Genomic DNA, 26,620 nt, shown 5'->3' with positions numbered 1-26,620 from the left:
ATCGGTCAGTAACTTATTGTTCCATGTCTAACTGGTATGAAAGTAGTCTCCAAATCTGAAACGTATGAAAAACGTCCAGCGCTCTAGGACACACCTGGGCAACAAAAACTGCCATGTTTCAGAACTTAAAGCGGAAGTCAACGCAAACATTTTTGTTTCAAGAATATGTTCTATGCAAGCCCACTAGTTGAAACAGGGCATTCTGATAAATATTGAGTTTGTGGAATAAGTCCACTCGTTTTTAGCCATCTCCGGGGGCGGCCATTTTGTCTTCTGTCGACTGAAAAGGACATCACAACTGCTCACAACGACCAATCACGGCTCAGATTCAGAGAACAGGTCAGCCGCGATTGGTCGTTATGAGCAGTTGTGATGTCATTTTCAGTCGACAGAAGACAAAATGGCCGCCCCGAGAGATGGCTAAAAACGAGTGCATTTTGCTGCTTAATGTATATTCCCCAAATGCAAAATTAATCAGAATGCCGTGTTTCAACTAGTGAGCCTGCTGGGAACATATTCTTGAAAAAAAATATGTTTGGGTTGACTTCCGCTTTAAATTCATGTGAGAAATGTTCTAATTAGCTTATTCGATCCGGATTAATACCTGGAAGTAAAAGCTCTGTCTTGTCTTTTATTCATCTTGTGATGTCAAAGCCAAATGTTTACAGTGAAAATAAAAGAATCGGCCTCACTGTTTCAATCGCAAGACTCAAATGACTTTGCAAAAAAAAAAAAAAAAAAAGAATACCCACTTCATGAATCTATTTTCTTTTGGGCCTCTGATGCCTGAAATTGAACTGCGCAAATTGTGTTCAGCCATTCTTGCACAATGTTGGTAATTCACGCCGCATAACCGGCGTTTTTAATGACCCGAACAGGCCGAGTGTAAGGCGATCATCACGAATGAGACAAATTTCAACAGTCTTGTGGGGAAACAGCCTGACTGTGTCTATACTACAGAAGTCTTGGGCTCCTGTCAAGGTTTTTGCCCAAATTGTACCACAACAAGAAAATCTCACTCATGGTTGTCTTGCTGTCTCATGTCCAGTGGTGAGCCAAAACCTGGTGACGGACAACGTGTCAGTGGTGGAGGGGGAGATGGCCATCATCAGTTGTCGGGTGAAGGACAACGACGACTCGGTCATCCAGCTGCTCAACCCCAACAGACAGACCATTTACTTCAGAGACATGAGGCGTAAGTGACACTTTGACTTTCGTCATCTCGAGTGTTTTTGTTTTGTTTGGCTTTTTTTTTTTTTTTTTTTTTTACTTTGTTGGCTGGCAGACCGCTGACAAACGTTTCTGAACTTTTCTCATTTAGAGCTGTCACCACAGTGGCCAATTTGGATTTTTAATTACACCGCAAAAACACAATTTGCTGACTGAGTTCGGTGTGAAACAAAACAAACTTCAGGCATCTGATTAGACCCTTGTTGTGTTTGCGTCCGCATTAGCTATTCTGATTAGGAGTCTCTTGTTTGCTCACATAAATGATATGGACAGGAGAGGATTAGGACATGCGACCATTACGCCGACGGGGAAGGAGCGTTAAACACTTTCCACTCTTCTGGGAAGTTTTCTAGTGATTTTGACGTGTGTTTGGAACAGAATAAAAGGCCTTGCCCAAACTCTTCCCACAAATCTGAAAGTGAAGGTTTGTCCAAAAGGCCTTGATAATGATGGCCCAATTAGGGAGTGACCGTTTTATTTGTATCCTTTTCAATTTTTTTTTTTTTTTTGAGGAGAAGTACTTGAGATTAGGGATCGATGAATGCTGATGCCAGGTATCGTGTCGGGACAATCAATTCTCGCCTTATTTTAAAGTATCGGTTTCTCATGGAGGCTGCCAATACTAGCCACCGATACTTAAGGCAAAAAAAATAAAACAAAATCAAATCTGACATCAAGTAACTCCTCCTTGGCAACAGTTGCCGCTATATTGCGGCATTTTTAAATGGCCACTTCAAACCAAAATGGCTGATTTCTTGTCTTTTCAAGCCTGGGTTTTTAAGGCTTTTTGTGGCTCTTATCATAATAGACACGCCCACCTAAATTCATGGCGCAAAGGCAAATTCCAAGTGGACATGCCAGCACCATCTACCAAAAGTTTTCACCAGGATGAACATGTCTGCCAAATTTGGTGAGTTCTTGATTACCGAATCAAAATGTTGATTTCTCATCTTACAACCATACATTTCCAATCAAAATGTATTTCCCGCGATGTTTCTTGAGAAAGCGCTGATCCGATGCACGCTTTAAAACGGCAACTTAAAAATAGAAGAGCCGGCCGGGGGTGACAGAAAAGGCCAACAAATGAACACAAATGCGTAATGTGAGACCGAAGCCATGCAGAGGCGGCAGTTGCGTCGTAGTCGCGTTAATTAATATGCTCTCATCTTACTTTCACTTCCAGGGAGCTGCATTAAGTTTGACCCACATGTCTGTAGCGGGATTAACGGCGGAATGAGGTTAATACAATCCACCAAACAAGTTTTCGGTGGCGGGCGGCGATGTCAGTCGTAATAGGGGCGGCTCATATCCCTAAACATTTCACGACCTGCTCTGTTTATTCTTATCCCGCCCAATTATAGTGTCACCGCTCTTATTAGCGCTGATCAGCTCGACACGCAGGGCTTGCTAGCCTTTGACTTGCTTTGCTTTAATTGATTCATATTTTTTTTTTCCACTGTGCGTTTAACGCAGCAGTGTTATGAAGATAAAGTCATTCCCGGACAGACTAGCTTGCTTTTTAATCGAAATGATAGGATTTCAACTCATTTTGTGGATGTGCGCTACCAATCTGTAATTGCGATGTGTGTGTTGCACCCTAAAATAACAGCCGATAGAATTTGTCTTTGTGCGTTTAAAAGACTGCTAATTGATGGCAAACTTGTGAAACATTTAGTAATTACATAGTAATAACAGTGTAATAACAAAATTCAGCAAAATATGTCTTTAGAAACCATAATAGTAGTAATAATTTAAAAAATGGCTCATAATAACATAACTTTGCAATTTGTGGGCAACTGTGGAATAGCGATGACATATTAATATATAATAATATAATACTAATGTATTCTGATCATTTGTGCTTTGCCATTTAGTATTAGTTTACCACACAGAACATGACGAGAAAATGTAACTGCATCGCGCTCAAGCCGCACACTACTTTGTTAAAGAAAAAAAAAAAAGAGAGAGAGAGACAACAAAAAACAGTGTGGCTCAACCTCTGTCATCATGGCTGGCCATGTGCTTTTGGCGGAACGTCAAACTTGAAACGCCATTCACATAAATGTGAGTGGGATAAAAACACAACTTCTAGCAGCATTTAAACAACCTTCCAGGCTCTTCAGATGGAGCCAAGGCAATAACAAATGCCATTGGCTGTGTTTTTTATAGCGTAATAATTCAGACCGTTATTGCCACATCGTTCATTTCCAGGCGAACAATTGATGTTGCACTTTTCTAAGTAGAAATGTGGATGCATTTCCGAGTACAAATCTGTAAAATCACTTGTTTTCTCCATTCAATTTGGCTGCTATAGCCTGTAGCTTTACAGTTCCCCTTTTTTTTGATACACTGATTGAATGTCCTTCAATAGGAGAACTGTGTCGTCCTTAGCATAAAAGCACAAAAAAGTAGGACAGTGATTTCTCCACTGTGATGGATGGCGAGTTGTTGCACCTGTTTTAGTTTTACCCTAATGATTTCAAAACTGTAGTAGTCGTAAACGCAGTCTGTTACTAACATTGTAATGACATACAGTATAATACCACTAAACCCACGACCAGCCAACTAAACCAGACCTAATCCAAACCCGGGAATTGTAATAACATAGTAATAATTCTTGAATGACCTAAATGAATTATGTTGCACCTATATTTTTGGTAGCCTTAGTTTAGTTACTTGTTTGTTAATTGTTTCTTTTCCCCAATGAATTTGAAGCTGTAAAAGTGAAAAAAAAAGTCCAGTTATAACATATTAATAACATAGCAATGGCATGTCAGACCACTTGGCACACAGTAAAAACGAGCACAGTTCAAACCGACAGTACATAGCGAGATAAAATCAAGGGCCAGCTAAAATTTTGCCACAATAAACAATACATTGCAATCTTAAGACAAACCCAAGAATAGTGATTAAGTTTGTAACGTTGCACTTTCCTACGTGGGAAATAGATTGCATTTTCTAATACAAATCTATAAAATGACTTGTTTTCTTGATTTCATTTGCCGACCATAGCCCGAAGCTTTATTTTTTTCTCGAAACGCTGATTGAATTTCACTACCATCCACATGAGAGCAGAATCACTTTTCAATGTATTTAAGCAAACGATCTATCCCCCTTAGCACCGAAAACACGTTTGGAAAAAAAAATAAAAGCACAAACCGTCTCTTCTTGACCGTGAGGGATGGCAAGCGCCACCCTAAAAAGACAGAAAACAACATTTAATGGTCGGCGGCAGAAGTTGCTGGGAGCTTGGCAGTGAGAAGGTAATTAGCCCCGCCCCGCCCTCGCTCGCCCTCTCTTGACAGCCCGTAATAAAACTCTGATGCGCTCCTCTCAAAAAGTAGTGGCAGCCGCTAATCACAATTGATTGCGGCCACTTAGACTCCTCCCGGCCCCGGACCGAGCAAAAGCTCGCCGACTGAAACGCGGCGTGACGCGGCGCTGGAGGGGAATGCGAGTTTGATGTCGGCCCTCGGCAAAAAAAAAAAAGCGGCGTATCGATCCGAATGACCCCATATATTTTCATACGAGCTATTCCCACCTCCGGTCGTCTATGATTTGACCGTTACTGTCAGCCACATTTCAGCGCGCGAGGTGATAACTGACCTATTTTGGGAAGCGGCATGACAGCTCCGCCACCTTTTTTCCGTGATTAAGTGTGTTTGCGGGAAATGAGAGCACTCCGTCATCCGCCGCTATACGGGCAATCAATTTCCTATTTACAATCGCGCTGACGTGCAGAGTGAGATGGAGCCGGATGCCGGGGAGTGGGCTCATCCCTGGCGCAGTGTTCGCACGTTAGCGGTGCGGTTTGGTGGCTTAGTGCTGTCAAACGTTAACAATGTGAAAAAAAAAATTAAAAAAAATTTTTTAAAAAAGGCTGCGAAGATTTGAGAAGTAAATTGAGCGCCGGATGCTTGATGATGAAGACTTGGGAGGCGGGTCCAAAAATGGATGGATGAATGCTGGCTAGTTGATCATCAACGGAGGTGTGGAATGATGAGTGACGGGCAGAGGGAAAGATGACGAAAGGTAGTCAGTGATGGCCCGATGGATGCGTGGGTGGAGCCATGGATGGATGGGTGCACCACGCGGAAGGTGATAATGACTGGCGGGTGAGTGAGGTGGGAGATGAATCATCGATGATTGAATACGCGGAGATGAGGATCGGAGGTGGCTTTGTGTGGATCGCAAATCATCGTTATGGTGGTTGATTATGGTTGGTGGCCGGATGAATGGATGGTAATAAACGGTGTTTACAATGAAGGTTGGATGAATGAGCATGAATAGGTAGTTGATTGCTGGCTGGACGGACGATCGGATGAGGGAATAATGGATGCATGTAATTTCCAGAATCGTGATGGGTGAATTGGTTGATCGGCTGATGGGTGGCTGGATGAAAATGGCGGATGGTCATGGATGGATGAACTGACAGACGGAAGAACCGGCTGCTGTTCTTTTGCATTTGGAGGAATCTGATGGCGCCGATGGATGGTTGATTAGTTTATTGTAAGATGACTCCCCATTTGTCATTAATATTCATATTTGTTTTCAGCCGCGTCTCATTACTAAATACTTTGTAATTCATCGTCAAGAAAACAAAACCGATCAAATAAATCAGAGCCGTCCAGAGTTTGGACAGACATCTCTTATCAAAACAGGAGGGCAAAAAATAGCACGGGACGAAAGGTCGCCCTAGTTTTTTTTTTTTTTTCGTCCCAAATCCGCAAAAGAGGAGTGATGTGTGACGCGGCGTGCACTGACACATCCGTAATAGAAATGTCGGCCGCGCTGCCCGCCGCTCACCTTCCGTGTCACACGGCGGTGTCCCCGCCAACCCCGTTGCGGCCGACGTCGACGTGTCCTTGGATCGCTTTGACTTGTCCTCGCAATCCTCCCACTTTCTGGCTTAAAGTGTCAATGTTGTCCAAATAAGACGGCTTTTATATATCATAGCACAATGCCTCATTTGGAAGTGACACATAAGAGGATTAGGTGGGCTTTGTGAAATGGATTCATTGTGATTGGCTGGCATTTTTTTTTTTTTTCTCATGATTAAACCTGCTATTACGTTTGTTGTTTATGAAATATAACCCATGCTTGGATCTCATACCGTATATAACTCCATTGCTCACAATTTCATTGCAAATTCTGTGGTAGCTCGACTTCGGAGTCTTACACGATACGAGCCTCGGCTTCGCCAAGCTTTCGTCTTAAGTTTAGTTTACCGTAATAGTAAATGTAAAACAAAATACGCATTTTGTATTTATCCAAACCACATAACTATGTCTTACGATAGTCCACTTGATGCTAACACACAATGCAGAACCTTTTAGATCATCGTCTGCAAAAAAAGACTAATATTATTGCAGGTCCTCTGCAGCGGTCTTCTGTGTTTAATCAGCAAAGTCACCAATTTATCAAACACGCGATTCCTGGTGAAAATTAATATATTAGTTTTCGGGGTCTGGAATGTGTTGTGTCAAACCACAAGAAAAGCTATGAAAAAAAAACAATTATTCCTCGTCACTAGTTTCACTCATCGAAAGGGAATTGGGTGGACTTGTTTATCATGACAAGGCGAACCAAAAAGTCTCAAGGGCCCAACAGCAAATTGTCTATTTTGGTTCTAATTGCGGGACTTGGATTAGTAAATCTGACAATCACAAATCTATTTTGCTGCTTATTTTGCCCTTTAAAAGGGATGTGACAGTTTAACAGTAAGTCAACAAAATTGTTTTTACACATTCTTAACATTGGGTTTCTGTTGTAGTCTACTGCATTTTTTTTTTTAAACTTCTAAACATCATGTTCTATAACCATAAAACTTTTATTCATGCAAGTTCCCCCCAATCCCCCCCCCCCCCCCCGCATGTATGTATCTCCAGAGAAGCTCCGCTCGTGTTATAAACATTCAATCAGTTACATGTGTAAACTGCAATCGGCGCGATGTGTGAATCTGGCAACATGTTTAATTGAATTAAAGCATGCGCGTTAGAGGCTAATGAATGCTAACAAGGCCTTTGAATGAGAAGCGCTTGTCAAGCCTCCGAAGCAGTCAGGACTTGAGAAGTCATTTTGTCAACGCCAAAATTGTAGAAATTGCAGTTGAAGTATTGTTTTGTTTTGTTTTTCGGGGGAGGGGACACATTTTGGGAACCCCAAAAATTTGATTTTTTCTTTTCTTTTCTTTTTTTTTTTTTGATGTACGTTTTCTGACCCCCAAAAGATTGGCTAGCAGCATCATAACTAGAGTTTCTGGAAAATTCCGTTCCCAAAATTAGAGCCACTCAGCAGAATACAATTTCTGTCATGAGTCAAGCCACAATTTTGAAAAGTTTAATGCCCAGCTGTAAAATACAAAACCCGACTGACTCGGCTCCACTCAAGATTGCCACTTTAATTCGTATGGTTTTTAAACCCGCATATATCTCTCAAATGTTTTGACCAAACGCCTCATCTCTCTCCAGCCTCCACTCAAAATGCGTGCGGTGTTCTCCTTTAATGATGCACCAAATCAATTGTGGTGATTAATATTCTAACATCCCCTTGTTTGCTTCCAGCCTTTTTCTTTGAGGCACATGAACCGCAACAGTTTTTTGATATCATTAGTGGGTTTTTTGGGGGGTTTTGTTTTGTTTTTATACATTTATTTCAATGAGAGAACTTTTATCATTTCTTTCATCTGAATCTTTGGCCCGCTGGACTACAAATGAATTGTTTTAGAAATGATATTGACTTCCATTTAATCACTCCAGGAATAATCGAAGGGCGTTTTGGAGATGATCCAGTATTTTTATTTATTTTTTTGTTCTAGCCTCGATTTTTTTTTTTTTTAAGAAGATAGCACTTATAATATTGTACTTTATTTGAAAATAATAATAAATTAAAAGTATCATCTTTGGGGCTCCTTCTGGTGTGTGTCACTTTGCCACGAAGGCAGTAAGTGATCAGTAATCTGCAGTGATATTTCACATAGATGCTCTGCGTTAGCCATTCTATGGAGTTTCCCATTATGTGTTAGCATTAAGCTAGCAACTTGAAGACAAGGTTTTATTCTTGTCTTGTTTGAAATGCACAATGCGTAATTCTGTTTCTTTGGGTGGTCAGTAAACTACTACTAGAAGAGCCATTTTTTTTCTGCCTACTCGGTTCTTACAGCATATTTGCGTTTGTCTATATTAATTAGTTTTTAATTAATTTAAATTAAAAATAAGTGTAGTTTACAAAGAAGCCTTTTTAGTGCAAATAAAAGACTGCCACTATGTACAGTTGAATAAACAGTACAGTACAGTCTATGCACAAATGTAGAACATCTCAAACTCACTCGTCATTAGCAGCCACTCTAAAAGGAAGTTATCTCTGGGTCAGTTAAGGATATCAAAATATTTGAATTTATATTCAATTTAAAAAAAATAGAAATGCAAGTTATTTCACAGAGCCAGAGGCACAGCACGTCTGCTGAAGTCATTAAGTGAAAAGCATGCAACACCAATGTATTAAACCGATGACTGTAGTCGGGCTTATCTGTGCAATTAAGTCAAAGGGAGAGATCCTATTACACAAAAAAAAGGATATATATATATATATATATATATATATATATATATATATATATATATATATATATATATATATATATAAAATAACGACTATTGTTCCAATGTGAGGGGATTAATGAATATTTGTAATAATTTTTTTTTAATAAGGTCCTATTAATTTAATACTCTTTTACAGTGGGATCAAGACCTATGAATTTAACTTGTTCCGTGACCAAGCTCGTGTTTGAGTTTATTTGTACAGAGGTGCCTTGACATACGAGTGACAGTATTGACAGGCTTATCTTCTTTATCCTCTGTAAAGCGTGACTAACATTGGTGCCGTACTGATGAGCTAGAGGAGTAGAGTTGAGATGTATCAATGAACATTATATCCGTCTGTCTGTCTTATAGCGCCCCCAGGTGGCCAAGGCGGGCCGCCGGAAGTCGCGGCATTTAGTTGTTGATATTTATTTTATTCCATTTGATTATGTCATTACTGCATGTGTTAGTGATTGTGGAATATTATGTAGTGCTAGTTAAAAATTACAATTTTTTGGGGTTGTTTTCGCGAGGAAGTCTGGAAGGGATTAGTGGCATTCCCTTGCTGTTCAATAAGAAAAAAATGATTTGAGGTGAAATTATAAAGTCTTAATAAACCAATATATGCACTGTAGTACTCAACTCAGCTCAACTTTATTTATACAGCTGTTAAAGCGACCACAACTGAAACAGTGTTACACCCAAGATGTTGCTCAGACAGCCGGTGGAAGGCGGCCAGAATCGGAGTTACGCATGTTACATGTTCCAGTCGAGAGCATTTGGATATTTCGGAGGGCTGGCTGACTCCAAAATAAGATGCATTACTGTAATCCAGCCCAGATATGATAAAGGCATGGATTCAGCGTTAGCATCTGAACCGTGCTCCTTGTGAGTGTTTTCCGTTTGTATTGGTGTATTTGACCGCGTTAAACTCTCACTCTGCACCGTCTTTCTCCTCAGCGCTAAAAGACGCTCGCTTCCAGCTGGTCAACTTCTCCGACAACGAGCTGCGGGTGTCGCTGTCCAACGTGTCGCTGTCGGACGAGGGCCGCTACGTCTGCCAGCTGTACACGGACCCGCCGCAGGAGGCCTACGCCGACATCACCGTGCTGGGTGAGACTGCCCACGCCGCACTCTCCTTTGCTTACTCCTTGATTGGCAGCCGCACTTGGCAGCGTTTGGAGCATCTGGAGAGTTGTTTGTGCTGGTAGTGCTAGGTGCGAAAATATCTAGTACAAGAGCTTGGAATGAAAAAAATCTCCCTTTGCCAAGATGGTCACTTTTGATTGACAGTGTCAGAGAGGTATGGACTTAGCAATATGTTGATTATTGTAGTTGATAGACTGCATCATAATAAGCGTTGTTTTGAATGGTTTGGTTAGCTGAAGTATAGCTATCGGCTACTCACAAATTCACCTATTCCGTTTGTTTTTCGTATCCTTCGTTAGTGGCTGGAAAACTCACCTATTGATAAAACTTCGCTTGGGCGCCATCTTGTGGCAATTTTAAAGTGATTAAACTACAGGGCATAGCTCTGTCTAATAGAAAACTCACGCCTTGCCACCATTTTGTGACACAATTATTTAAAAAACATTTTGTGGGGCGGGGGGGGGTCGTCATTTACTCACAGAGTTTTGCTAATCACAGCATGGCTGTGTTCCTATCCCACTGCATGCTGCAATAATGATTTTATCTTATTTTACTCACGAAATCACTTGCTCTGTGTTAAATTTGGGGCTGTTTATTGAACACACAAAAAAAAACTCTCAAAGGAAGGATTACTGATTCCGTTGTATGGAAACAGGCGGATACACAGATCAGGATACGAGGTGCTGCTGTTTTGGTTAGCAACAAAATTCAAATGGGCTACCCTTTGTGGCCTTAAAGACGCTATCATTCATATGCGGTTGCTTACCAAAACAGCAACCAAGACCGACTACATGTTGTAAATTAGATCCCTGCGCATATTAAATATAATGTTATGTGAAGATGGCATGTTTTTCAGTGCACGTGGTTACCTAATCCTTTTTTAATGTGTTTTTTTTTTTTTTGCTCTCTTGTAGTACCTCCAGGTAGCCCCATCATCGATGCCCGCGACGAGGTCCTGAGCGAGGGCAACGAAACGGAGATGACCTGCACTGCCATGAGCAGTAAGCCCGCCGCCACCATCAGATGGATGAAGGGCGATAAGGAGCTCCCAGGTTAGTGTGTGTGTGTGTGTGTGAGTGATGGCCTCGCATATTGTTTGCTTGCAGGAAGATGAATGTTTTTTCAAATTTTATTTTAGATCACAATTTATCTGTGTTTGGCTGACATTTCAAAGATTTTTTTTTGGGAGTAAATGATCCAAGTGGTTCGAACAGTGGGTGGTCACTTTTGAGCTCCTTTTAGATGTCGCTTTAAGTTTGTCAAAATGTGCAACAAACTTGATGTATCACATAGCGATATAGGCCTTTTGTGTATGTAGACTAATTAATGTTTAGCGATTAGCAATGCCCATATCTCAAGGCACCATTGTAATTTAAAAAAACCTTTTTGTCCAAATAAATGCCTCGCCCCTAATAAAGACAGAATCCCCTAATAGGGCTGAAATTGCAGTTCCCCCCCCCCCCCCCCCCAATATTGCGATTGCAATTTACTATGTGATTTTTTTTCAAGGTCTTCTTCCATTTAAATTTGAACATGAAGGCAATATATGAATCTGTATTACAATAAACTATCAGATTTATTATCCATAAATGTTTTGGGTTGGCTACTGCATCGCTACTCAGTGTTGTGTAATGAATTTGACTAATTGTTTAGCCCTACCCCCTAATTGTATCTCTCTATAGTTGGATAAGCAAATACCCATGTAGTCAGATTGTGAAAGTACAGCCTCAGATCTTTCCTCTGTGTGCCGGTTCCTTGTGTTGGATGCCCCGGCGCTGCCCGTTGGCTCGGCGACAGCGAGCCGGGGCCTCTTCAAAGCCGAGCGGGAGCCCGAGTAGTCGGACCGGCGAGACCTCGGGGGGGGGGGGGGGGGGGCCGTGCGAGCGGGCTCGGCGCCAACCACTTCCCACCTCGGAGCCGCCGGGCAGCTTTGTCAGGACTTTGAAACGAAAAGATCCTAATCAAAAGCTGCTTGAAAAAAAGCCCTGAGCGGCTTCCCCTCACCACGTTAAACCTCGTTGGTCAGCGCGGATGTTGTCTTATTTGTGAGTATTGCAAAGTTGCAAAGGTCACTTATAGCTTCCAACTTAAAGCATTCCACTTTTTAAAAAAAAACAAAAAAACATTTTTTTTATTTATCCCAATCCTGTGATTTGTTTATTGTAGTTTTAGGATCCCGTTTGGACTCGTTGGATTTATTAAAGTCATAAAGGTCAACATGGTGGAACATTATGTGTTCAGAACAGTACTTGAGATCGGAACCTTCTGTTTTGATGAATGTAGGATTTTTCTCGTCAAGCTTTACAAGCAGATAAAGCAACTACACAAAACATTCACTGCAAACAATGCCCAATTACAAAGCAAATAACGCTAAATGCTCATCGACCCCATCTGTACTTTCGGTATGCTCGCTATTGTTAGGAATGAATTGTCACCGGCACGAATAGAGGCAGCATTCGGCACTCATCGGGTGACGCAGGTGATGAATTCCTCACCGTAGCACAATGCTAACAGTACTTCAACGCACAACCTCTGCTTCTCATGTGTTCTGTTCCGTTGTATCTATCGGTGTCGCGGGTCTAAAGGACATATTACGAGCTGGAACATCACAAAACCAAATGAAAGAAATTGTGGCTGTTGTTTTTTTCAAATACAAACCTGCTGAACCGACTCATGTGATAGCTGTTAGCATCTGATGCTAGCTCCCTACATTGAAAACATTCACAAGGAGCACAGAGAAGACCAAAAGATTTTCTTGGTTGTGTAATTTCACACTTGATGAATGGGCAGATGCTTCAATGACCCAACTATTATATAGAAACAATTCAAAAAGTCAATTTTCCCTACGATGTCCCATTCGGGAATGTCATATTTTTTTTTCTCAAATTTAGTATGAAATTCATCCTTTTTGCAGATCCTGTGGGAATGTAATTTTTTTTTTTTTTTTTTTAAGGGGGGATTGCGGGGCAGGGAAAGAAATTGGCTCTGCTGATTTAAAGGTTGCCGTTGCAAAGCTCGGCAATGCAAATGCAACCATCTCTCTGAATATTCCTCATTATCTCCTCCACCTCATCTTTCCTATTCCTCTTATCCGGCTTGTTTAGTGATTTATTAACATGTGCTTGCTACTGATATCGCTGTCTCTCTTAAGCTGACAGTGCAGCAGCACCGGATCAAACAATACGGGTCATTATTTTTTTCTGTTCTCGCACAAAAGGCAGACGGATAGCAAAAGAGGGACCAAGTCACCTGGAGGGACGTCTCAATGAGTGACAGGGACCAGGGCAGCCATTAGTTTTTAGTCTTGGGAGACAACCCCAAGCTGGTTTTCATTAGTTGCCTCTAAAGAAGCGGCACAGGGATGAAAGTACATTTAGGTAAAAAAAAAAGATATATATTTTATCGAAGCCTTTTTTTTTTTTTTTTTTTCCCCCATTCACAAGACGGCGCCTTAATGGATCAAAGTGAACTTTGGAGGAGGCACAAAAGAAGATGACTTACTTCAGAAGTTCCAATCTAAAAAGGACTTTAAAGGTTTAATTTGACCCACTGCTTCTTCTCGCTGATAGTCGCGTCTACCGGTGCAGATCCTACGTGTTATTAAGGAGCAGCCGCCCTGCTCTATAAGGTCGCATGAACTGCTCGTGTCACATTTGTGCCGCTGGCGGCCTTGACATGAGCTGACCTTTAAAGGGAATAGTGAGTCGAAAAGACCGGAAAGCAAGTTCCGCCAATGCCAATCTGCCATCGTTTGTTCTACAAAAGAGTCACAGTGAGCTACTCCCACTTTTTAAATCAGAACTTTACGGATACTTTTCTTAAGATCCCAACCCATTCGTTACTGTAGCTAAATCAATGAAACGTCGAATGTGATGTTATTATATAATCCCCTTTTTGTCCAAATCAAAACTTCAGATAGAAGAGCGCGCAATGTGACACGCCCCTCCAAAGCCAACCAGCCCCTGCAACCATGACCATAAACTGCATACGAGGTCTGTACGTGAGACCCATCCTGGAATTTTTCTGACACACGTACGATCTGTACTTAATGCGAAAATGGTTCACTTAGTATAAAGAGAGTGCTTTAAGAGCTCTATAAACTCTTTCCTGTGGAACACCTTCCAACAGTTGGACAACACGATGCAACCAAATCTGACAGTGATAAACACAGGGTTTGGTTTGGTTTTTTCCTTTAATCAACTATTTGCAATGAACATGGAACTTGGAAGGTATAAACAAGGCCTCTGGCTCCTCACCAAACCACTTTGACGCGTCTCAAAGACGTTCTGATTTTCCAGCAGTCACCTTCAGGTCTCTGTGTCAGGTGGCTGCACGACTGTGAAGCCTCCAGAGGCGGCGTATTCATTATAACCTCTCCCTTAACACCCAGCACATCACACAGGTTTGCTTTCCCGGCATCCAAAGAGGCAGCTGTCACCTCGTTGACAGGAGTCGAGCTGCGGGAGGGAAGGTGCAAGTGGGTAGAGTGTCAGTGCACTCTTCACACGAAATCAACTGATGGCTGCAGCTGTTCATATTAAAATCTGGCAGGACTTATTTCAGCAAATTTCCGCCGTTTTAAACAAGTACTCGCAGCCATATTCTCATGACAGTATTCAGTCGCTGTTGTATTGTATTTTATTTTATTTTTTTTCTGTCCTTTCTGTCTTCCGTATAGGCAAGCCCAAAGTGGAGCTGACCTACGACAGGATGTACACGGTAACCAGCCGCCTTATGTTCACCGTCAACAAAGAGGATGACGGCGTACCTGTGATTTGCATCGTGGATCACCCCGCAGTCAAAGACTTCCAAGTACAGAAATACCTGGAAGTTCAGTGTAAGTACTCTCCCTGCTGCTGCCTTTTTTGGCCGCATGTTGGATATGTTGACTGAGCTTGTGCTTTTTCAGAGCAATTCCATGAGATCCAATGCAATTTGTTTCAAGGATCTGTTTGACCTTCAGTTTGCCTTAATTACATTTTTCCCCAAAAGAATAATGGACCGGAATGAATATGTTCCAGTGTTAAAAGGAAAACAACCAATTTTTCAATCCAATTTTCTAAAGTGCTTGTTGTCGTTGGGATCACAGGTAAACTGGAGCCTATCCCAGCTGGAATGGTTGCCAGTCAATTGCTTGGCACAAATAAAGCAAGCAACCATTCACGCTCGCATTCACAGCTTTGGGAAATTTGGGGTCTTAAATGACAATGGCATGTCTTAAGGTGTCCCACAGGGAATGCTTCTAGAGCCCCTGTTGTACTCTGTGTTGTCTCCATCAGTTTCTTTCAGGATATATATATATATATATATATATATATATATATATATATATATATATATATATATATATATATATATATATATATCCTGGACTACAATCCTACATGGGCTCTCTCTGAGGCGTGATGGTTCTCAATACCACACTCGGTCCGCAACATTTGACACTTTACCTCGCCCATCCGTCCATCCATTTTATGTAGCACTTGTCCTGATTAGGGTCATAGATAAACACACGAGAATGCTGGAACTGAAATTCCAACCTGAAACCTCAGATGCGTGAGTCAGACGTCTACACGACCGCACGTTTGCTATCAATGACAAATTGAAGAAGTTACTGTTTCCATACTAAGATGGAGATTTTCACTGGATGATGGCAATCATGACTTGTTGTGTTTTCAACGTGCAGGAACACACAGTGACAGGCTGGAAAAAAAAAAAAAAAAAAAAAAAAAGTAGGCGCGGGGTGGGGGGCATTGTTGATTGTGTAAGCTGTATAAACTTCCAACCCCGTTACCGCACAGCGCAAGTTTTACGCACTGATTACTGATTGCCAGACAAGGTGATTTGCATTTGAATTGCCAACCGCGTGAGCAAACAGTGTGTGTTTGTGTGTTGTGTAGTACGAGCAGAGCTCAGAAAGCTCGTTGTCTGGGGACGGCATCAAGCCCGTAATGGTTCTTCTTACGTGTAAGCAAATCAAAGCCGTTTGGCTCGGCTGCCTGCTTGCTTTCTCCCTTAAGGTCAGCCGGCCGTGCCGAGATGGATAGCGCCCGTCTCGAGTGCCTGCACGCAATAAAGCAAATAATTCAGTTAGCATAATGATAACGGCCCCCTTGCATACAATACGCGCCATTTCATTTCTCCCCAAAGTGGCAGTATGCCGGTCTCTCGGTGCAGTGCAGTGCATATTTCTCCATCAAGCGCAGACACAGAGCGCTGCCATAACTACTCGGGGCTATCAAAGTAACCCCAAGGATGGAGGGGAAAAAAAAAACAACAAAAAAAAAACAAGGTCACGTGGCCTTCCCCGTAGTGGAAACCGAACCCGGCAGTGTGTTGCCTTTGCTCGCGCGTGCCCGCCGAGCACGAGGCTTTGACTTTCCGCCCCGTCGACTGTCCATCACTGCGACTGACAGGATGTGATTCAGACAGATGGATGGGCAGACATTGTTGTTTGTTGCCAACAAGGTCGGAACAGTGGCGTTGAACTTCACTGCTCGCCTTTGCCAAGCCGATTCAGGCCTGGAGTCTACACGTGAATTCAAGCGGCCGTTTAGTCGAGATTTGTACTGGAGACACAAAGTTGTGCCTTGAGATATGATTTGAATTTGCTCCGTGACGATAACCAACCTAACCAAGTAACTAATTACTGTATACATTGAAACTGGAGAACAGGCTATCCTAGCAACTAGCGGCATGCCAGATTAAATACGCTCTCGTTTTGCTCTCTTTTTTTAAGTTGGATCTGCATTGACGGATTTAACGGCAACCTTTAAAACGAGATTCTCAGTTCTCAGTTCAATTACTAGGTTGATTTCAATGGTTTTGTTCAGTCTTGAGGAGACCTTTTCTAAGTCATTCTCCATTTTGTGTAATTGTCATCCCACTCAAAGGTTTTTTTTTTTTTTTTTTTTTTTCTGTTTCCCCACCAATTCTTATTTCAAGGTGATTCGGAGCTGATGATTTGTTTGTGTTGTACTCGGCACTCACTCAGTTGGCAACAACACAATGCCTTGCCCTGATGAAAGAGTCAATAGAATAGAACAGGAGAAGAAAGACTCGTCACATGTGGATGGCACAGAACAACTGGCCTTTTTTTTTTTTTTTTTTTGATTGACACTGTCAGAAAGGTATGCATTTAACAATGCACTTCAAATGGTATTGAACTGTACTGCTTGATACAAAACAAGTGCAACAGCAAACATACTGCAGAGTGTTTGATAAAGCTCTGTGATCCCCCTCCTTGTGAAATGATTCTGAGGGACTACAGGAAGATGTAGAAGGAAGATAATTTCTCACTTGTGATGTTGGCCCACTTTTTCTTATCTGTGTGTGTGTCTCTCTCTCTCTCTCTCTCTCGCTTCCGCTATCTTTTTTTTTTTCCTTTCAGACAAGCCTGAGGTTAAGATCATGGTGGAGTTTCCTCAGGGTCTGACGAGGGAAGGAGAGAACCTGGAGCTGACGTGTCAGGCCAAAGGCAAACCTCAGTAGGACAAACACGTGAACGCGCACATGAATGCATGCATATATGTACCCTTAAGACGTGGACTATAAACATAGATGCATGCAGTGGAACTTTAGCTTGACCACAGTCAAAATACACAATTCAGGCGCAACTCAATAAATGTGCATATCGTACAATTCTTTTGTCCGCCAAATAGCATAACTGCCCAAGTCGTTTTTGAATGTTTTCAGAAAACAACAAACTTTCAAATTCTTGTCAACTAACAAGAGGAATCTAGTTGCCTCTATTCAGTCTTTAGGGATTACCATGAGCCGAGTGACTGACAATCTAAAAAGACATAAAGGAAAAAAATATATATATTTTTTCAAAGCACATTGGTATTTTTATTGATATTATGACACCAAGGTAAAACGACTGAGGCAATTATGCTGTTAGGCTAACAAATAACAATCGGTTAAAAAACAAAAACTCATATTCTACAGATTCATTAGGAGAATACTTTTCAGAAGGCCAATTCTTACCCAATTTCTACATTCAAAATAATTTTGATTGGTTCTTACGTCATATTCTTTCATTTGTTTTTGTCCGCTGTAAGATACAAATCGTCAGAACCGGACATAAACCCTAAATAAACATGCAGGTAAAAAAGGCTCGAATATACAAGCAAAGCATCTGTAAGAGCAGCGGGCTAGGATATGACTTTGATACCAGCAACATCGAGAATGAGACACTCAACTGTGTACTGGCTCCGTATGAGGCGAGCCCTCGCAGTGATCTTTCCTCATTAAGAGTATGAACTCGGATGATGGCCGTCATGTCGTTAGGCAAAAGTCCGACTGATCCCGTCCTGAGGTCAAACACTTTCTCACTGAACATTCCCGGGTGCATAATGAGCAAACAGAACAGCGCTTCCCTCTTGCAGCTAGGGAAAGGGGGGAGTCTGCTCTGTAGTTATGAAGCACTGATGACTGACTGCTGTCAGTTTACAAATGCACTCTAGTTTGAGCCTTGGAAGTGTTATGGGCAAAATCAGGCATTTTTCATTGGGAGACTGAGGTTTATTGCGCTTTTTTTACTGGCTCGCTCTGTCATCAACCCACCTCTTTCATAATACGAGAATCTTTAGACATCTTGCCATACATCCATCTGTCAATATCGTGGTCCAGTTCTCATGGCGCAGCAGTCTAAACATGAAAGCCCAGGCGTCGCTGTCTCCGGAAAACCCCAAATTTAACCTCAAGGCCACGTCCTGGTTGGACATTCCAGCAACACTCACTCAGGGGACATGACTTTGAAAACACTCAAGAGGGGAGAGAGAGTTGAGGGAGACTGAGGCATAAGCTTGGACATGTATCCATTCATTATCCCCTACTTATTCGGCCCGGGCTCACAAGACGGGCCAGAACACAAAAATGTTCCCAGAGCACCTATGAGATGTAGTGCCTCCAGTGTGTTGTAGGTCTTCCCCGAGGCCTCCTCCAGGTTGGACAGGCCCGGAGCACCTCACCAGGGAGGCAACCAGGGGATGTCTTTTAGACATTCTCGGTGGTTAAACACTGAAGAGCAGAGTGTCCACCTTGGGCTTATCACTACCATTTTTGCTTTACTGGTTAGCACTGCGTTTTGGGGACCGAATGCGGATCACTCGGCTCGCAAAAACATCGGGATATTTTCACCCAAAAATCGGAAAATCCCGAACCAATAGTGTATTTTGTTTCCCATTACAACCTGGGTGGACATGCAACAGTTAGTGTTTAACGTGCGTGTGCAAGCCTTTTAACAAGTTGTCAATTGTTTACCTGGTGTGGGTGTTGGCATTGTGAAACATAATAGAGTACAAATAAAGCTATTAGGGCCAGAAGGCGGAGTAGTGGTGGGGGCGGGGGGGGGGGGGGGGGGGGACCTGACAAACTCTTCAAACATCAAGACAGCTGCTGCGTCTGGTGTCTGTCACAGCAGTTTGTTGACAAGACGGTTCAAATTTGAACTGGAACAAAGTCATCATCAGGAGATGTGAATGTGGCAGTAATGTGGCAAGAGTGACAAGAGTATTCCCTTGGAAGCACCTAGACCGTCCCAGAGCACAATACAGTCTAACGTCAATCAAAACTAAAATGCTTGCAACTTGTTGTCGAGTTCATTATGTAGCTGGGCTGGAGCAGAAGTAACGTTTTCCCCAGATCTGCAATTTTCTTCCGGGTCAGAGGGAACAAACTGAAAACATTTCAGCTGATGTTAACCACTCAGAACTCAAAAACGCTAAGTGTCTGAGTCATCTACCGGCATGATTTTTGGAAGTGCATAATATGTGCAATGGAAAAACATATGAGCTTATACAGGCGGATAAGGAACCTTAATCAAAACTCTACCCTTGTCCGATAACCAAAGTGAGCTCCAAGCAAGAGATTTTTCATCTTGGCTAGACCTCCTGATCTCTGGATCCAAAAAGTTACTCACATCCGGACCATTCCAAACAAGATAATTTCCCTCTTCCATTGGGGTTGTGTTTATATGTCAGTACAATTTTAGTTTCCGCATATTGGGCAGATCTGGTCAGAGCAGGTTGTAAGTCGCAGTGTGGTTTACAGAAAAGGTCCAGTTAAGTCCAGATTCAACCCATCCAGCGAAGGATATGCGGTTTCAGACACATGAAAGGATATTTGCAACTTACTTGAGGATTTAAGAACCTTGGTCAATCAAAAACTGATCCAAAATAACAAATAATGGTCGCTGTTTACCCAAGATGACAAACTGCTGACTATACAGTTATAGACTTAAATCACCATCACATCACCTCCTGTGAACCAATGCTCTGGACCAAAAGGGTTTTCTGTATCTGGATGTTTCTAAACAAGAAAGTTCTTCCAAGGAGGCTCGAATTTGTCAGAATGCATATTGACAAGCCCAAATCTCATTGTATTTGAATCCACTGCGTTTGTAACAGTGCCCTTAGTAGCTCAGTACAACGGCAACCATTTGAGAGTGAAGAACCCGATGTCTGACCTCGTCCGACAACCGAAGACGCTCCTGGTGTTCGCCACGCTTCAAACCGCAACACAACGATCCCGCACCTCACACTTGGAGACGAGTCCAATAACCCGCCCCCTCCCGTATTCATTTTAAAAAGATGAAACCACAATCGATAGAGTGAGCAGGGAATTGGAAGTCATTTTCATTAGAGGCAGCTGAGAGTTGTGTAGTCATTACCAGCCCGTAGCGCAAAGGAGGGAGGCCCGGGCAGGCTGCAGGGTGGCCATTTGTATTCAACCCTACCCTTCCTCTCTCCTTGCAACCCACATCGTCCGTCTGCTTCCTCCACAGCCATCCCGTTAGAAACTATAGTCAACCCTCCCCGATTCGTGAATTCACCTCTTTGGATTATTTCTCTCCGGAACCCCGATCCTCACTTATGCAGTGCTTGCGCTTTCTATAATGCTGGCCACAAGATGGCGCCAAAGCCCTGCTTAATAGGAAAGTCGTAAGTGATGCATTTCGACTTACAACTTCGCCTGTCCGGGAGGAGCTAAGTTTAAAGTGAAGTCAACCCAAACATATTTTTTTTGAAGAATATGTTCTATGCAAGCCCACTAGTTGAAACAAGGCATTCTGATTAATTTTGTGTTTGTGGAATAAGAGTTAATCCACTCATTTTTAGCCATCTCTGGGGGCATCCATTTTGTCACTTGTGTCGACTGAAAATGACATCACAACTACTCAGGGCTCAGGTAACGACCAATCACAGCTGACCTGTTTTCTGAAGCTGAGCCGTTGGTCGTTGTGAGCAATTGTGATGTCATTTTCAGTTGACAGAAATGACAAAATGGCCGCCCCCTAGAGATGGCTAAAAATGAGTGGATTTTGCTTTAACCGACCAAAAGATGGTGCCAAAGCACTACTTTTCTATTACAGAGGGCGTTGGTGCTATTCACTGGGGAAAAGGACAGAGCCCTGCCACAATTAGTGAAAATAATTAGTGCTGCACCCTCCAAAAGTTTTATCATTGCCTATTGATGCAATAAGATGGCACCAAAGCACCACTTTTCAAAAAACAAAAACAAATAGGCAGGTTTTGGGAGGCATAATGGAGGATACCTCCAAATAGTGAATAGAGTCAAAAGCATGTGTAATAAAATGAGTGCTATGGCGCCCCTTCTTGATGCCAATGAACTATGTTAAAATGAGAAGTACAGCTTCTATTAGACAGGCCAAAGCCCTCTTAACTAGAAAGGTTCTGCTTTGGCGCCACCTTGTGGCTTCCATAGGCAATTAGAAACCCAACTTATGCTATTCCCTTGTCATGGTGAATGTGCAGGTATCTCACACTATTTGCACACTATTTGTTTTCCATTTCCATTTCATCCGGAAAATATTTGTAAGCGACGCGGCCGTCTCCCGCCACCGTTAAGCACACTTGTGGTTTGTTTATTTGTTCTTTCCCGCCCACGTAGCTTCTCTTCCCGGAGTCTTCACCTCATCCGCTTCTCCCATCCACGCCATATGTTTTCAAACGTTTACTTTTTTAAAAAATGCAACATTAGAGGAGAGAGCCCATCAGCGCTCGCTCGGGGGAAATAACAGTAGCGATGGCGGTGTGACGGGGGGTGGGAGAACGACATTTTGCCTTCCTTTCCCCTGCGCCCTAGGTGGCTCTGTGCTCATTGTCATAAAAATGGAATCTGTCATGCCGCCATAAACCTCAGTCAAGGCAGAGAAATAAAGACAGACCCACCTACACGCAAGTACACACACGTGGCAAGCATGGCAATTTGCAAACAAAAGCCCGCCACGGCGTTACTGTGGATCTTTATTTTTTTCCATTTTTTGACAGTGCACAAAGGGAGCAATGTCATCATAATATATCGTGTTTATGCGCAAGCAGCCTTTGATTAGCCTCCTTTGTTTTACCGAATGCCTGCAAGAGGTTTTTGATGAAGTAAAATGGAGGCAAAATGTGCTTATGGGCCAGACAATCGTCTTTGAGCGCATGTCGTGTCTTTGAGCGCATGTCGTGTCTTCGAGCGATGACACGCGTGAGACGCGGGGCGTTTGTTTAGTTAGCGCTATTAGCCAGGTAATAATATTTTAAATGATTGAAAAGACACTTGATTAGGTACACAGGTACCAGTCCAATAAGAGATAAAACAAGCGTGTTAAATCGATAAGTTCTGAGAGACAAAAATCTAGTTTGAGTTCCTGTAAAGCGAAAATATAAATTTGGCACATCATGAAGAAGGGTGTTGTTAACAAGGTGGCCAAATTTGAATGATGAAAAAATTATATACTGTAAAATGAGGCTTCAAAAGTGTGAAAAAAAACAAGGCGTTCTCACCGCTCTCAAACGCTATGGGCGTGCCAGCTGAATGCTCTACTAATGGATGCTACTTCATGTACCTCATCCCTGTCCACACTCTGGCTGTCATGTCTGACTTTTAAAAAAAATGTTTTACTGCACTGTTCAGCCTTCTCCCCGCGCCACGCATGCACTCACAGCCAACAACGAGGCACGGTAAAGCAGCGTAGAGGTCTGGTCCAACCGCAGACTGTCAAAGGGGACTGTTTGGTTATTTTTCTGCCTTGCTCTGCGTGCACTTATGGCTGACAACAAAGCACTCTAATGTTGTACAAGGGGAAAATACATTTCCTGATTATAGGCTAGCTAGCTAGCTAGCCAACTGCACGTCAACAAAGAGCTGACGTGAGTGTAGTTCTTAGAGTATACTGTGTATAGTGTGGGAGGGGCAACCCAATTTTACTGTGCCCCAAAAAATCTCAAAGAGTTTTTGAATGTTTTCAGCAATTATCCTTAAGCATGTAGAATGACTTAACAGGGTCTTTTGTGTTGATTGGTATGAGAGCCGCTTGTAGACTTGTTACTGTAAACAAGAAGCTACTGCGTTACCTTCCTGTGACCAGATGGACATACAACAACAAAGTCCAAGAGAATATTGCCTTTGTCTTCATCCACAAGCATATGATCCATTATCCAAGGTGATTCGTGTACACGGTACTCCGGGTAACTGCAAACAACAAATTGTATTTCACCATCACGAGTGTCCCCCGCACTTCCACTCTGCCCATCAGCAGTACAATTTCCTCTCTTCCATGTAGGAAATTCAATGACAACAGGAATACTCTTGGTGTTTCCTAGGCTTAATTACGGCCATATAGAAAAATTTAACCACCGCATTTGCATTTAGAATATTCTCCCCCCCATAGGAAATTATATAAATTGAATGAATCCATTCCAGAGTCGCAAGCCATTCTATTAAATCTCGACTGAAGTGTCGTTTTTAAGTAACATTTGCAAGTTTAACTAGAGATACTCAGCAGACCGAAGCGCTCCGCCAAGGAGGAAAGATTTTGCTATCCGTATGTCAACACGAAGGATGCCGCCCGGCAAGGAAAAGTTTATTTCTGTTGTCAGTTTTACATACACAAAAATCTGTCTAGTAAGAAGAAATGCATTGTACACGTTGCTTTGATTTGATATTTCATGATGGTTGGATTTAACTGTTTCTCCATTTTTTTTTTTTTTTTTCTCAGGCCACAGCGGGTCAACTGGGTGAAGGTGGACGACGACGTGCCGTCCCACGCCGTCATCACCGGCGCAGACCTTTACATCGAAAACCTAAACAAGTCCTACAACGGAACGTACCGCTGCGTGGCGGCCAACTCTTTGGGGGAGTCCTACGACGACTACATCCTCTACGTCTACGGTATGACCACAAAAAAAAAACCCCAAAAAACTTTCATTCTTTTTGTGTGAATGCCGAGAGACGAGCGCTGTTTCTGTGGATTGCTATCGTGTATCGCACACAGGGTTGCAAAAGGCTGGGAAATTTCTAATAACCAAGCAAAATTCCGACCAATTCCCTTCAATTCCCATGGAGATGTCCCCATTTTGAAAATTCCCAGAATTTTGCAACCCTAATCACCAAGCACATATTCCGCTCCCAGTTCATTTCCTCCACTTGAGTGAAACGGCATCTCTCAGTATTCCCACGTCCGAGTCGGATCCACCTCTGCATCAATCTGAAGTCCAAACTAGGTCAAGCCCTTAATAAGCCTCCATTTCTTGATTTCTTCCTGTTGTTCATGCCCGTGCAGTTCACTCATCCTCATTGCCACATTATCACAGCACATTTTCGCACTGTTAGAACCAATAACATCAAGACACCCTCAGCAGCCGCCCCCCCCCCCCCTTCTCCTCAAGCATGGCATTAAGCTCTAATGTGCTCACTCTTCCGTGCTAAATGACTTCAATCTCACCTTGGCTTCCATAGATAAATAATTTGCCGTCTATTGTCCTAGAGAATTGGAAGAGTGGAAAGGTTTTTGCTTTTTGTTTTTTCTGGTTGCGAGCGGGAGTTAAAAAAGACACTCAACGCCCGATGGACACCGAGTGAATGGCTTTTGTTTACAACGCGACGAGTCGTGCTAATGAGAAGCGCCGTGAAACGGCGGAGAACGCCGGTGCCTCTATAGCACTGCGCCGTTATATGTGCTTTCTGTACTTCCAGATTGGTGCAGACAGGAAATATTCCCTGTGAAATTGAAGAAGCATTGTCTACAGTTAGCTATATTGTCTACAGCTGATCCACTATCTGTTGTTTGTTTTTCAGGTCTTTCATAATAGTAATATAACAATAATATGTGATATATTCATATATTTAGTAATATTTATGAAGGATGGTTTAGGCTCAGCAGCAGGTGGACATTTTTTTTCTGAAACATTGGAGCTATCAATTACAACACACGGTAAAATGCGAATTGCGCAAGATTTTTTTAGGTCAAACTTGAAAATGAAAATATCTCCGAAACCGGATGCGCTAGGGAAAAAAAAAGTCGACATTTTTAAAATCAGCCTCAAAAATACGTTTAGGGTGACCAACATAATACAACATAATGCTTGTGACAAACTGTATGTTGCCGCCGGTAATGTGGTCCATAGCAATTATTTTATTTTGTACCACGGTTTTACTGTCATAGCACTTAAACAGGCTGCAAGTCTTACCCCCAATCCACCCACGCATCACCCCCCCCCCCCCCCCCCCCCCCCCATAGCGAGCAAAACTGCCATGAAGCTTACATAAAGGCTGGCTGGATTTCGCAGCAAAAACAGTCTAACAACATTGGCCTCAATCTCGGGATGCATGCATACATGCATTCGATTAGACCACCTGTAGTTCCCCCAGTCCCCCCCCCAAACACAACGTCTCACATTGTTTCCAAACAAACAAAACACACAAAGATGCCTGAAGCCTTCAAATGGGACATGGTAGCTCAAAGAGGCATCATTTCAAATGCAAAGAGCTTCTATTAGCCAGCCGATCAATTGGTTGGGCTGTAACAAAAACCTAACAAACCCGCTCTAAAAACAAATTTAAAGCAACTGAATTTGAAAAACAAAATGTTAATTAAGGATGAAAAACCCCAAACTACTCTAACCCCGATTTCAGCACAATGGGCATTTTCACCAGAACACGCACTCGCATGACCTGATGTTTGTTTTCCATCCTCTCTACCGCGCCCCAATCGCTCACCATTTGTTGCATAGGAGCCGCAATATCAAGCCAACGCCGTGTACTGTGGCCGTGTAACTCAATGATAAAGTGCGCCCGCCGCCTCCATCCCAGACAGAACAAATACGGCCGCCCCCAGCTTCGCCCCACTAATACGTCGGCTTCCAGCCTATTGTGACCCCCGCGTGATGGAGAGCACCGTAAGACCGGCTGACACTAACAACGTTAACGGGCAAAAAGAATGCGTCGGGTATTGCTCGGGGGGGGGGGGGGGGGGGGGGTCTCGCCGAATGGCCCGAACTTCGCAGGGGTGAGAAAACACAACCATTAGGCTTTTCCCTCTCGCCGCCAAGTGCGAGCGGGAGCCAAAGGGTCTCGGCTTGTTTAGTGGAGGCCAATAACTGAGTTTTCCTCCACCGCCGTTGCCTCCCTGCTCCTCTGTCTCCCGAGTCGTTCTTATTCGACTGCTTTACATTTCTCCTCCGTTTAAAAAAAAAAACGCTTGGGATTCGTGCCCAACGTCTCACCGGCCCCCTAAAGCTGAAGTCAAGCCAAACATTTTTTTTTTCAAGAATATGTTCCCAGCAGGCCCACTATTTCTGATTAATTTTGCGTTTGTGGAATATAAGTTAAGCGGTAAAATGCACTCATTTTCAGCCACCTCTGGGGGCGGC

General features: G+C 42.8%; 1 protein-coding gene across 7 annotated transcripts in view; it reads left to right on the top strand.

Moving 5' to 3' along the window:
- Nucleotides 1-26,620, top strand: part of cadm1a (cell adhesion molecule 1a) — a 244,019-nt gene that overhangs the window by 196,146 nt on the left and 21,253 nt on the right. For all 7 annotated transcript variants that reach the window (XM_086013348.1, XM_086013341.1, XM_086013344.1 and 4 more), the window contains 6 exons: nucleotides 1,049-1,195; nucleotides 9,771-9,923; nucleotides 10,874-11,011; nucleotides 14,638-14,796; nucleotides 17,350-17,446; nucleotides 23,968-24,140. In XM_086013348.1, coding sequence (XP_085869474.1) covers nucleotides 1,099-1,195; nucleotides 9,771-9,923; nucleotides 10,874-11,011; nucleotides 14,638-14,796; nucleotides 17,350-17,446; nucleotides 23,968-24,140 — 817 coding nt within the window. In that variant the 5' untranslated portion in view covers nucleotides 1,049-1,098. The remainder of the gene's footprint in view (nucleotides 1-1,048; nucleotides 1,196-9,770; nucleotides 9,924-10,873; nucleotides 11,012-14,637; nucleotides 14,797-17,349; nucleotides 17,447-23,967; nucleotides 24,141-26,620) is intronic.

Source organism: Filicampus tigris, chromosome 17 (genome assembly GCF_054856515.1).
Source record: "Filicampus tigris isolate MCC_2025a chromosome 17, RoL_Ftig_1.0, whole genome shotgun sequence".
Lineage (NCBI taxonomy): Eukaryota > Metazoa > Chordata > Actinopteri > Syngnathiformes > Syngnathidae > Filicampus > Filicampus tigris.
Note: the sequence above shows the minus strand (reverse complement) of the source record. Positions and strands in the feature narration are given on the sequence as shown.